The sequence below is a fragment of the Melanotaenia boesemani genome, chromosome 21, assembly GCF_017639745.1.
Source record: "Melanotaenia boesemani isolate fMelBoe1 chromosome 21, fMelBoe1.pri, whole genome shotgun sequence".
Taxonomy (NCBI): domain Eukaryota; kingdom Metazoa; phylum Chordata; class Actinopteri; order Atheriniformes; family Melanotaeniidae; genus Melanotaenia; species Melanotaenia boesemani.
Genome location: NC_055702.1, coordinates 15,062,161 through 15,075,421, shown reverse-complemented (window position 1 = coordinate 15,075,421; position 13,261 = coordinate 15,062,161). Strand labels below are relative to the sequence as shown.

The 13,261-nt window shown below is 38.2% G+C and overlaps 1 protein-coding gene across 1 annotated transcript in view; it reads right to left on the bottom strand.

The window, feature by feature from the left end:
• ngfrb (nerve growth factor receptor b) overlaps positions 1-7,451 on the bottom strand; it is a 28,993-nt gene extending 21,542 nt beyond the window's left edge. The window contains exons 1-2 of the mRNA XM_041974731.1: positions 7,098-7,451; positions 3,470-3,611 (exon numbers count right to left, since the gene is read on the bottom strand). Of these exons, the coding sequence (XP_041830665.1) occupies positions 3,470-3,611; positions 7,098-7,145 (190 nt within the window). The 5' untranslated portion in view covers positions 7,146-7,451. The remainder of the gene's footprint in view (positions 1-3,469; positions 3,612-7,097) is intronic.
• Between the last annotated feature and the right edge of the window lie 5,810 nt (positions 7,452-13,261).

Here is a 13,261-nt window from a genome sequence, read left to right as displayed (position 1 = left end):
CCCTGATGATGCAGAGATTAAAATGGAGATGAGGAGAGATAGACTCTTAGCCAAAGACACAGGCAGACAAGGAGAAGACAAGAAAGACCCTGTCATTTGAGAGCCAGATGAATCTATGTGTGCAGTTCTGTCTTAAAATGATGGTGTCAAATTTGGGTCTCTCACATTTTTCTTTAGTTATGTTTTCTGGAGTGGACACCAAAAAGCCTTCTGACTGGGCCTGTTAGTCATGTACTGCTATCCCCTCACCCCCTCCCCATGATATCTTGAAACACCCTCTGTCTCTTCAGACATACGCTCAAACTACCCCTGCTACCCTGACTACCCCCCATGAGTGCTCACAGAGCCATTATCATAATGCCATGCATCAATAATGCAAGTCAATACATTAATAACAATGGCTGAGCACAGAGTGAGGAGTGGGGCGGTGTGAGGGAGGCAAATGGAGGAGGGGAGTAAAAACAGTTTGCTCTTTTCTCAGTAAGTCATATAATAACATTGCTTTCGCCACTGGTTTAACATTCAATCCCTCCCTTTGTCTCAACACCCATATAAGGACTCCTTACTTTATCTGCTTTGAACACTGCACAGTGGTGTGTGAGAGTGTTTTTGTGGACGTGTTTGTACGTGTGTGTGTGTTTGTATGAACCACTAACTGCTGGCTGAGAAGTTCAACTTGTCTCCATTCCAACTGTACAGCTGAACTTGTTCTGTTTTATTTCCACTTATCTACTCATTCATCCAAATTTATCTGAATGTTTCAGCTGGCTGTTCGTTTTAGCATTTCAGCCAGGCCTCTGTTAACTATCTGAACTAAAGGAAACTTTATTCAGCCCACAATATAGGAAGTTACATTTCTGGGGTTAATGTGTTATTTAAAACTTTGCAAAGAGGTTTTGCAGTTGTTTCCATCTCTAAGAAAGTTAGCTCTTGGTTCTGAAGTTAGTACCAAAGGAAACCACATGCTTATTTTATTGCAGGAATGAAATGTGTATTACTCATGTTAAGAAGTTGTTTACATGCTTGCACATCTAATCTCTTTGATGTTTTCTTAAAATTGTAGTGTAATGCTAGTGGATGGATTTGCTTTGCATTTCTTCTTTTACATGATTGAGTGCACATGTCCCGTCATATTGTTTGTTCATGTCTGTGCAGAACAAGCAGACTGATAATTATCGTTGCTGAAAACCTCCATGTTGTGCAACAGGAAGCCAAAACATGTGAGAGATGTCTAGTAAAAGTCATTTTGGGCCTAAAGTGTAAGTTTTATACAAACAGAGGCGAACATGATTAATCATGAGTAGATTAGTTATCTAGCAACAACATATTATGGTTTCTATCTCTTAAATTAAGACACGCTACTAAAAGCATCCATCACTGCACAGAACTCCAGCAAATATGAGTGAATTATTTTTCCACCTACACATTCTCTGTGACTTCTCTCATGACCTAGAAACTCAATCATTTTCTGACTGTGGGATTTCTTGGCTCATGTATTTTTCCATCATTCATTGACCCAGTAAGGTTGACACTTACTTCCTTGACTGGACATATGATGTTTAGGGAATTCTTATTAAAAAAAAAAAAAAAAACTATGGGAACACATCATATGAACTAGCACTGGACAAAAATATGTCCTTCACAGGCTCAAGCAAATCTTTGGTCTCAAGTAGTAATAGCTGCCCTCTTCTATGCTCAAGAATATAGTCACCTCATCGAGGCAGCCTTAAATATCTTTTGAAACTCTTTAGTGACTGGCCATACTTTCCAAGACTGAAACTGAGCTGCTTACTATCTTACAAGTAATAAGTGTGACATGACTTATCTGAAGCTCTAAAAATGCATCTCCCCCTACATTTTTTCCCCTTGCAATACCTGGAGCTGATCCCATTCTTATTGACATCACTGTCACCATAATATGTTTCAGTCCAATGCAGCCTGTCTCCCTACATGGTAAAGTCCAAGAGGAGTTTAGTTTTACTGGAGAACAGTCGTGTCTGACATCTAATTCACTTTCAAATAGGCAGATGAATCAGTCTTTTTACTCTACAGATGCATTCCTATGATTATAGGAACTTTTTCTTTTTGGCTATGGGATTGTCTAACAAATAATAGATGGATAGCACTATTTTTTTTTTTTTTTTGTAGGAGGGGCGCTGACATACAGTATTACTATTACTGTATCCTCTGAAGACTCATAAAACTAATGGCTTTTCCAGCTGTCACTGCCATGTATTTAGTTTTCATAAGCAACCATTAGCATGCTAGCAAACAATGACTACACACATTGGCATTTTTAAATGGTTATTGGCTTGTATGTTTGCAATATAATGGGGCAGATTACTTCGAAGGAAAAAAGTAAAACCCACAATACCACTATAGATAAGTAAGTGATACTATACAGCACTTTAACAAAGCTGTCACGCTACCATGAAGTCCTGTTTCTAACAAATTGAACAGGCAGTAAAAATACAAAATGATTTAAAATGTAATGTTTTGAAAATTGTTAAACCCCTGCATTTATTTAAAAACATAGTACTACAAAATGCTGAAATTAAAATAGTTATTATATTTTTAAGAAACAGAGGCAAATTTTGTAATCTATGCCCACAACTCATTTTTAAAAAGTTGGGACAGGGGACATGTTCAATATGGTCTTTTAAACAACACTTGAAACTGAGGAGTGCAGTTTTTTCATTTTTAAAGCAAATTATTTCCCAACCATTGCATGATATAGTTTTTTTTTTTTTTTTCGCTGCTTAATAGTTTGGAGAGTTTGGTGACTTGTGTTGTATTTGGAGCGTTGTATCAAAATGCTTCCAATAGATGACAGTCCTGGATGCAGGCAGTTCAGTTTGGCACCTGGACTCATAAAAGCCATGCTGCTATAATTTATTCAGAATGTGGTTTGGCATCATGTTACTTAACTAAGCAAGGAAATTAATGATCTTTGATTGGTAGCAGAGTCAGTACTTATGCCTTATGCCAAGTGTACTAATACACCATTATGGAGGCTGTCTTTTAAATGTGTAGATAACGCTGATTTATACATCTTTTAGGAAATCCAAAAGGAACAGGACAGCTTTCCACCTCACTTGAGTCCATTTTTATTGAGCTCCCTGGATATTATACACATGTGCTTTGAGCACATGAGTTTCAACTTGCATTTGTAGATTCAGGTACGAACTATTTTCAGTATGAAAACTTTTCAGAAAAAGTAGTTAATGTGTTTTTAAGACAATGTTAACTGTGCTGCAGTTCACAATTCTGCACAAATTCCACTTTTAACTTTAGTACCATACAGGACACACGTTTCATGAGAGAAAATAATTGACAGAAGTTCAGAACAAAACGACTCTTTTCTCTACTTCTGTATTACCATTTGCACAAGTTCATACTTCATCAATTCTCTGTGTGAATATATGTCAATGCAGCAGTTAAACAGCTGTTGAGGTGTTGAGATACCTACTGTCAAGACATTGAGAGCAAACAGTCTGCGTGGCTCCACATGGTCTGATGACGCCCTCACCGGGTGGACACTGCTTGCAGCATTCTCCTCTGGTTGTATATTGTTTGGACGGACAATCCTCCATATTGGCCAGAGCCCCAACCTCCAGGTCAACAAAAAGGTTAAGCAAAGAAACAATCACATTGAGCAGCAAAGTTCAGAGTATTTAAATTAATACACAAAATGTTTTTATTTGTCTGCAAGATGTCAAAGTTTATATAACGTCTAAACTGAAAAATTGTTTGGCAGCTTTACAAGCTGGAACGAGGTTATTTTAGTAATATCTTAGATTTATTTTGAATCCACAAAAGCAGTGGTTTCCAGCCCAGAAACACAAAAGAAAAGCAATTTCCCAGGTTGTGTCACAATTTTTTGGACTCTTGTGAAAATACACAATATCTTATCCTGATCTGGCTTCAAAACACATTCTAATAATGAGACAATTTGCAGGGTTTAAACACTCCCTGACTTGAATTGGTTACAACTTGCACACACATTGGGAAATGTAGCAAGGTCACAAAGGTGCACAATTTTGTTTTAAAGGATCACATGCCAAGAAAGTTGAGAAACCACAACTTTAACCACATAAGAGAATAGCTTTCATGCAAAAAAAATGTGCATTTACAAGAAGTCAGAGATGCAGTCATTAAGGAATATCTGAGCTAAGAAAAACTGGTCCTATCTCTAAACATTCTACATAGTGACCTGTTGAGTGCTTTATCTTAGCTGTTGACAGGTAAGGATGTTTGTGCGTGCTTCTGCTTATGCATAAATGCATGAGAACGCGTGCATTCTTGCACACTCATGCCTAAGCCTGGATGTCCCCGTGTTTGATTGAAAACTTTGTGTGTTGCATTTTACATTATAGCACACAGAATCTTTCATACAGCAGCTTGTTTTCATCTTTTGTCTTCTGCACCCTGCATCTCTAAAGCAACCCTTGATAAAAGCAGCTATTGGACTATGCCATGGATTCTTCTTTTATTCTCTTCAGATGCATCAGGTGTATTTTTTTTTCTAGTCAGACAAAATGCAGACCAAAGGTCAGAAGAACAATACAAAATGCAAACTTTGGCTTATTTTGATAAAATTTTTTAGAATATGTTTCATACTATGACCAACATGTGAGTCAGCTTGTTCATTATTGAGGCAATTATTGTTCCAGGCAGATTATGAGTAGGAGGGAACCACACACTTTCACACAGTGTGAGGATGTGTGCACACATGTAGGTACAGTATACTGATGGGTCCATTTGTACCCTCAATATAAACTGTCAGGGTTCAGGTGTGTGTGGAATGTTGCTGACAGCAGAGAGGAGCTCTACAAAACTTCTGAGTGTTCCCGCAGGCACTTCTGAGTCAGCTGACACTTAATGTCTACGTGTGTGTTTGTGTCTGTGTGCACATGCAAGTGTATGCACACACTCTCTCTTGCCCTTGATGGAGCCATGGTTCATTCACCTTGAAGAGTTGATATTCACTTCTCTGTTCTGTTTGAGTTTGAGAATGTGACTTCTGTTTTTTGGGGGAGACATAAAAGGTTTAAGCCATCATAATTTGAATTATTCTTTAGCTTCCTTAAAGGAAGGAAAAAGATTTTTGTACACAAATACAGCTCATTACAGCTCATGCTCATCAGCTAAAGCTGATAATGTGTGAATGTATTGGTAGATTTTACAACTTACCTACATGGTTGTTTTAGGAAATATGGCCAACTGAAAATTGTTTTCATAATTAGCTTTACATGAGTATGACAGTTCCCTTTGCAGTGATTCAAACCAATAAAATGTCTCGTCTTTCACAAATCTTCATCTACCATCTAAACTTCAACACAACACTCATTTTAATGGAACAAGTATTTATCTAAATATGAAGAAAATCTGTCCTTGGGCGTGCTTATCCTACTCCTTGTTACCTTTAACTACCCCCCTCATATTCTGCACACGCCCACTGACACGCATGCTTCTTCACAAATACCTTAACAAACCTTTCATGTGAACAAACCTGTTCTTAAATGACACTCCTGAAATGTCTCCAAGCTCCAGCGTTTCGCATCTGCTTATTTTTTATTTTTCATGTATTTATTTTTTTTTTACTTTTCTGGCTCCAGGTGTGGGTGAAGCACTACACCACCACAAAAGCCAAACCTAAGATTAAAGTGCATCACTTATGTCTTTCAAAGCTGTGCAAACAGAAGTACTGGAGGCTAATGTGATTTGAGCAAACAACATCTGGAATGAAAAAAAAAGGATGCAGAGTTTTTTAGCAAGTTGGAGCTTGACCTGTACTTTTCCTGTAACTGGCTTCAGAGGGAATTAGAGGGTTGCACTGCTAAACTTTTGCCAGCCAGTCTTCCTGAAGTCTAAACAAGAAGCATGATGATCATGCACACCCACTAAAAGATTTTGCAGAAGCATCTGGACACACAATGTCAGAGCTCAAACCAATTTAACTACTGGTTTGCTCAATTTTCAGTTGGAGGCACTTAACCTCTGGACCTCAGCTGTCAACACTTGTTAAGCCATTAAGCTTCCTGTAAACCTGCCTCCTGATGAGCTGGCTCTAATTTTAAAGCAGACGGGGATCCTGAACGGAGAAAAGGAGAGTGAGCATGAGGTGAAAGCAGGAGAGGAAGAGTGAGGAGGAAGAGCAAAGGAAAGGTTTCAGGGTCTATCAATATTGCATGTGCTGAGCCAGCAGAGGATGCATACTCATCAGTGGGGGCATCTGTCATGTATCAGTGATGTAGCCTGCTCCTAAACCAGGACCTTGACAAACTCATGGCGCTGACTAACCGTATATTGTCAGATACTGGAAAACTATTTCCGTACTGGGTCTGTGTGTCCTCAAGATAAATCATAGGGATTATAATCTTAAGAGTTTTCGCATATCCTAATAAGATTTCAGCTGGTTTGCCTTCTGTCTCTCCTGTGGACATACTGTCCTCGTCTCACTCCCAGTATGTTTGCCTCCCTTGTGTGAATGGTGTGATTATGTTTTGAGTTGTCTGTGTTTTGTTAGTCTTTCAGATGTTAATAAGAAATCATGTGGCTCTCTATAAACATCCTCCCCCCCGGGCAAATAAGTGATTTGTAATTTTGAGCCATCTCTCAGAAATTAGAAATTTGCCAAGCATTTCATTTCATGGACAAGCCCCTCAAACCCAGAAAGCTCACTGCACCAGTACTATTGTCCCTCTGTCTGTGGGGACACATGTAACTGAGACGGGTGGAACTACAGCTCCAGCAACTTGAGCTTTAAAGTATCAACCTGAATGGCCGCAGAGCACATCCGTTCTGCTTTATGTTAGGGCTGAGGACACGACAGGTGTAGGCGTGAGGACACCTTACGTCTACGTAACCAAGAAGACAAAACAGCCTGTAAACTCCTACAAAGTATGGTAATGTCTTTAAACGTAAAAATCTAGGGGAATGTTTGCAGTGATTTGTCAGGAAAATTACAGTTATCACCACAAACAGGTTAGAAGATAAAACTTTCTTACAAACTCACAGTACTTATTTGTGGTCCCCTTACTGGCATGGAAGTTTTTTTCTGGTCCACATTTTTACACATTGATGCGGCTACTCACCACTCCAAGTAACACTAGAACAAACTTCATCCTGGTTCCCCTTTGCATCTTTCGAAGGGAGGTCAACGATGGGATGCAACGCAGGAGGATGCGGTTCTCAGTAACTTCGAGATAAAATAATCACTGCTGTCATCGCTGCGTTAGTTTGGTTGAGTAAGAAAAAGTGAACGCCAGAAAGAAACTCTCGTAAAGGCTGATCCAGGAAAATAAATCAGTCCATAAACTCTCTCTGCACACACACTGCAGTCTGTGGGTAAACTCGACGCGGATGAGACTGACCCCTTGGGTTTTAGGGCTTTGTGAGCGTTTCCTCCACTGGGCTCGTATGGCAGAAGCGCTCAGCTCAACGGCTTCAGGGAAGCAGCCATCTCCTATCCACGCCCACACGGCGCGCACACACGCGTAAGAGCTGCTATATTTAACAGCTAAAATATGCTCCAGGATGTTGATGATGAGTCGGAAAAACTCATATATTTTAACCATCAAACAGATTGAGCAATGTGTAAATAATTTTTCATGTTGTCAGCTCCACAACTTCATTACACTGAAAAACTCTCCAACTTTCTACTCTCTTTAAACAAATATTATTATAGTCCTTTTCTGTCTGTCAGACTTTGCTTTGCTAGTGTCTGAAGGCAAGAACGTCAGAGCTCAAACCAATCTAACTACCCCTCCCACCCCCCGAGGACTGACCCAAACAGGGATACATCCACTGATGAGCAACGTGACATGAATAACCAGTGATGTTTGTATCCCTGAATCCCTCTTCCTATCAGGTTTAAGTTAAACAAATGTTCGAATCTGACTGAGGATGGGGGCACCCCTAAAAGCTGACTGGCCCTCAAGGGCCACCCCAAGAATAAACAGTTAAATTCTAACATATATTTAGTGTAACAGTGTACAGGGGTTAACCTGATGTTATAAGTGCATGTGAATGCAACACGTAAGGTACTTCTATATGTTGTTCTGTATGATGTTGATCTAAATCAATATCTTCTTGATCATAATTCAGCATTCATCTCACAAGCTGCCAGCAGGGGTATACTACTTGTTTGTTCAGACTATTTACATTTTATGAAGATGTAAAAGTGACTTTAGTCAAAATCAGCTGACAGCTAATCTGTCTTCACTGAATAAAGCCAAAGAAACACTGCTAAAACTTGTGACCCACCCCTGCTATTTATGCATAACAAGGGGCTGGCTACTGTTGCAGGGAGGTGACACCGGAGGCAAAATGTTGGTCTGATTATTGTATTGTACTCTGAGTCCTAATCATGACAATACAATTCACTGTCTTCATTTGTTGCACACGTTTATATAAGACTGGCAGAGCTGTTTGCAACTGGATGTGTTACAATCCGTTTTGTTGTGCAATGAACTTGCAAACTGAAAACCCACAAAGCAAAATACATGAAACTCCGTCAATATCCCAGTCTCTCCATTAACTTTGTTCTCAGTTTTCCCAGTGCATTATTTTACAATCCAAATGGTATCAGACTAGTTTGTGCTCGTACATCATGATTGCTGAGGTCATTATAGAAAAAAAATCTTCAAAACAGGCTCCACAAAAGTGTGTTTATTTCCTGACTTAACTGGATTAAGCATTAAATATTGTTCCATCAGGGCAAAGTTTTGTGGTTTCCCAGCTTACCTGTTAACTTTACTAATGCCCTCTACTATTAAAATAGCATAACAGTGTTAGTATGGTGTTTTTGCAAGACAGATTGGTTTTAATGGATCACATTTAAGAGACTGTGATTTATATAAACTATCTGAGGACCAAGGGCAGTTGTGGACATGGTGACAGCAGATGAGGAGCAAAAGGAAGCTGTGCTGCTATTGGTAGATAAATAATGCATGAATGCCATAAGAGGAGGAGGAGGGGGTGGATAAGAGACACAAAGAGAATGAAAGAAAATACATTCCAGCCACTAATGTGGGTCAAATAAGATAAATCTAATCATCAGCATGTGAGAGGGCTGGATCATATCCTACCTAAAATCACTGGTTAAAATGTTGCTTTCAGTGAGTAAGACTTAGCAACAAAAACACTAACAAATACAGATACGATCCTTCTACTGGCTGTTATAATCCCAAGGTGCCCTTTCAGTCATATTGATATACTGTAATTATTTTAATTTATTCTTAAGTTTTAAACATTATTATGGGTAGCAAAATGTAAACTGTTAATGATTCTAAAAAGCATAAAGAGTCAATTTCTGACCATTTTATATCAGTAATGTTTTTTGTTTATATATGTCTGTGTTGCATTTTAAATTAATCAGTTAAAAAAAGTTCCTTGACCAAGCACACACTTGGAGATCTCTATTACATGTCAAACAAAGCCTTTGTGTGTTCACCATCTCACCAGATAGGAGGTTTAAAGAGAAAGAGGATGTGAAAACAAAACTGCATCCTATTTGCAGAATAATTATATATATATATATATATATATATATATATATATATATATATATATATATATATATATATATATATACATATATATATGCTGGTGAGGTGAGGTCTGCAATGACAGATGTGCATGATGCACACACATATACACACACAAACTCTCATACTAACCATCTGTTCTCAGTGATTGGAGAAAGGATGGGTGGTCCAGGAGACATTCACTGTCCCATCTCAGGTTTCCAGAGGCAGCTCCTGCTCTAGGTGGAAAAAGTAGGCTTGTTTTACTATATCTTTGGTGTCAAAAATGGCAAATAAAGGGTAATTAACCCTATAAGCTATAACCTTCAAGTTTTAGAGATCAAAGCTTGATTTTAGGATAATGATTAATATAGATAAAAATAACTAGCTTTTAAAAAAGTTAAATCACTTAATCAACACTGAAATCATTATAATCATTCAACACAAGTTAATGCATTCACTTGCTCTAATATTTATGTTTGACATGTGACATGATGCCAGATGCAAGGAGGGGTGTAGGATCCAAATCCAGGATCAAACTGGTGGGCTAGAGACAGGTGTTGGAGTGAGAGTGCAAAGTGCTACTGCAGCAGGAAATCCAAAGACTGGACATAAAACTAACAAAACACAAGATGCAAACTGGTAACAACAGTGGCAAACTAATTCAGATAAGGATCTGACACTATTTAAACAAGAGGGACCAAATGACAAACACAGGACAGGTGGTGGCGGTTGATTTGCTAAATCTAGAAAATACAAGAATAGAAGATGATGTGAATAACTGAGAGAATCCAAAGACTAAACTGAAATAATACAGTCATGTGGCAAAACAAAAGCCCAGAAAGTCTTAATCTGAACTTATCAAAGCTTAACGCAGGTCAAAATCAGAACTGATGTGCTAATACTACAACCAAACTAAACAAAAAAGAATTCACCAACCATGATAACACTCAATAAATCATAATTAATTCTTACAAAAATATACAACTGATGCTGTGAGCATGTGAGCAATAACCAAAGCCAGGGCTGTGCATCTACTAGCATTTACCACAATTTGTGCCAAATACTGTTGTTATATCAAACGCAGTTAACACAGCAAACTTAAAAACAACAATGCATCAACCTCTAGCAAATCAACGTATTTTCACAGTTGACCAGGTTACGTTATTAAATCACATCCAAAAACCCCACAGCTGATGAGCCATGACTTACTCTGCAATGAGAAGGGACATGGCCACAACGTTGAAATTTTGCCTCAGATGGGTCTTCGTTTTCGCTTCTAAAATATGAAATGGGCTGTACAATATTTAGATAGCAGCTATTATGAAATCTGGGCCTTCCCGACATTCAGTGGCTGATGATGAGTAATTTAAGTACTTCTGTCTGAACACATCACTCACCTGCATCAAGCTTCCACAAAACACTACACACAACTCCACATTCTGTCTCAACTCCTAGAGTAATACTACATTTGTATTGAGTATTTTTGCACACAAATGTCTGTCATCTGAGAGCTATAATTAGGATAAATATTAAACCAAGGTTATAGACGAGACAGAGATTGCTAGAATAGTTAGTTGCAGGGTAAGAAGTTATGGAATCGACATGTATCATTGCAATAATAGAATAACAGCAAAGATTGTAAAACAAGGAAGTGTGTGTTTGTCTCTGCATCTCAGTCTTGAGCCTAATTGTGTATCAGTTTACATTTTATTTATGGACTGTAAATTACACCAACACAACTATATCAAACTTTTTTGTCTTCTCATCACTGAGCTGAAAGAAAAGGAGCCCACCCGTCACTCCTGTATCAGCAGCAACAGAGGAGCACAAACAGCACCAGCAATGCGATCTACAGTTTTCTTGCAAGCTTTGCCTCTAATGTACTGTAATAGCTGTGGAGGCATCATATGACGAACTGAGGAAGCCCTTGAATTACTCTGAAAGCACTCACAGCAATAACAGGCATGAGAGGGAGATCATGTTGTGTTTATAGCATTGCTGTGCCGACAGTGCAGCCCTGTTAAGTCTTGTTTTTCATGTGAATTTTGAAGGAAGCTCTATCAAACACCATAATAGAAGTTAAAACTGGTAGATGTTGTTATTTTCATTGTGTGTCTGCTTTAGGGGTGGAATATATAAACTGAAGTGAAGATCAGAGAGACCAGATGGTAACAAATCCAATTTTTTCCCTGGGGAACTTCTCATCTGCACTGTATTGATCTGATATGTCTATCCCCTCTTCTTCTTCTTTTTTTTTTTTTTTTTACTGTATATCCACTCTCCATCCTCTGTTTACAACATGCAGTGTCACGCAGTTATTCATCATCATCATCATTATTATTATTATTATTATTATTATTATATTTTTTATTATTATCAATATTGATGATGATGATGAAAAACACTTTATTCAGACATCTTAAACATAGGAAAATTACTACTACTACTACTACTACTGCTACTACTACTACTACTTTTACTACTACTAATTTTATATGCTGGTGCCTTTTAAGTCATCTAAGGTCACCTTATAGATAATAAAAGTGTAAAGTATTTCAGTATTTCATTATTAAGAGTTTCTTTGTTTGTTTTGTTTCCTGATAAACTATTAGCTAATAAGCCGATAAGCTGTTTATTTTGCTAAAGTCTACTATTATTTACACATCTCTTTAATTTTTTTTATTTGTTTTCCCGTATCTCTTAGTGGTAAGTTTCTATTGGGATTTTGGTGATTTTACTTATCTCTTTTGTATTTCATTTTTAAATCGATACTCTGTTTCTTTCTATAACAGGTTGCAGTACTTAAATGGGATAAGAGATGAAACTAAGAGGAGTTTGACATCATCAGTGTCATGTCAGGGTCTGTGTGCAAACTCTGTGTGCAAACTGCATAATGATGTTGCTGGTTCCATGTTCCTCTATGTCTGTGCATTTGCATTTGTTTGAAATATGTTTGATCATGGGGCTGCACAGTGATGTGGTGGTTAGCACCGCAGCCTCACAGCAAGAAGGTCACTGGCTTGAGCCTCAGCTGGGGAGGGGTTTGAACAGTGGCCTTCAGTGTGGAGTTTGCATGTTCTCTCTGTGTATGTGTGGGTTCTCTCTGGCTTCCTCCCACTGTTCAAAGACATGCATGACATGCTAAGTGGTCCCTCTAAATTCTTCCTAGGAGTGATTGTGAATGTTTGTTTCTTTGTGTTGGCCCTGCTAATTGCTGAGATAGGCCCCAGTTTCCCTGCAGAATTTGCAGTATAGAAAATTAACTAAAAACTTTTGTATTTAGCTAAGCCGATGGTGTGGTGCTACAGATGGTATTGTTGTTCAGCCACACAAAATGTTTCCAAATATCAGATGTTACAGAGGTATGTTGCATCATCACAATTAGTCAAGGTAAGAAAACTAGCACCAACTACAGTAACCTATCATATTCTAACATCAATATCACCCATATATATAAAAGAAATACAGAAAATAGATGAATGAATGTTTGATCATCCTCAGATAATCATTAATAAAAGCATTATTTGTTCTCTGCTGATAGAGCAGACTCAGAGGGGGTATTGTCTGAAGGGGTGGAGGCGTGAACTGACTTTTGTATTGATCTGATTCAGACAGATACAACCCCTTCTGAAACACTGGGATAAAAATGAGCCTCGGGCTGATAATTGTCAATGCAACCCATTATGAAGGAAAGTCTGTGATACAACGGTGTAGTGCTAACTGGGACT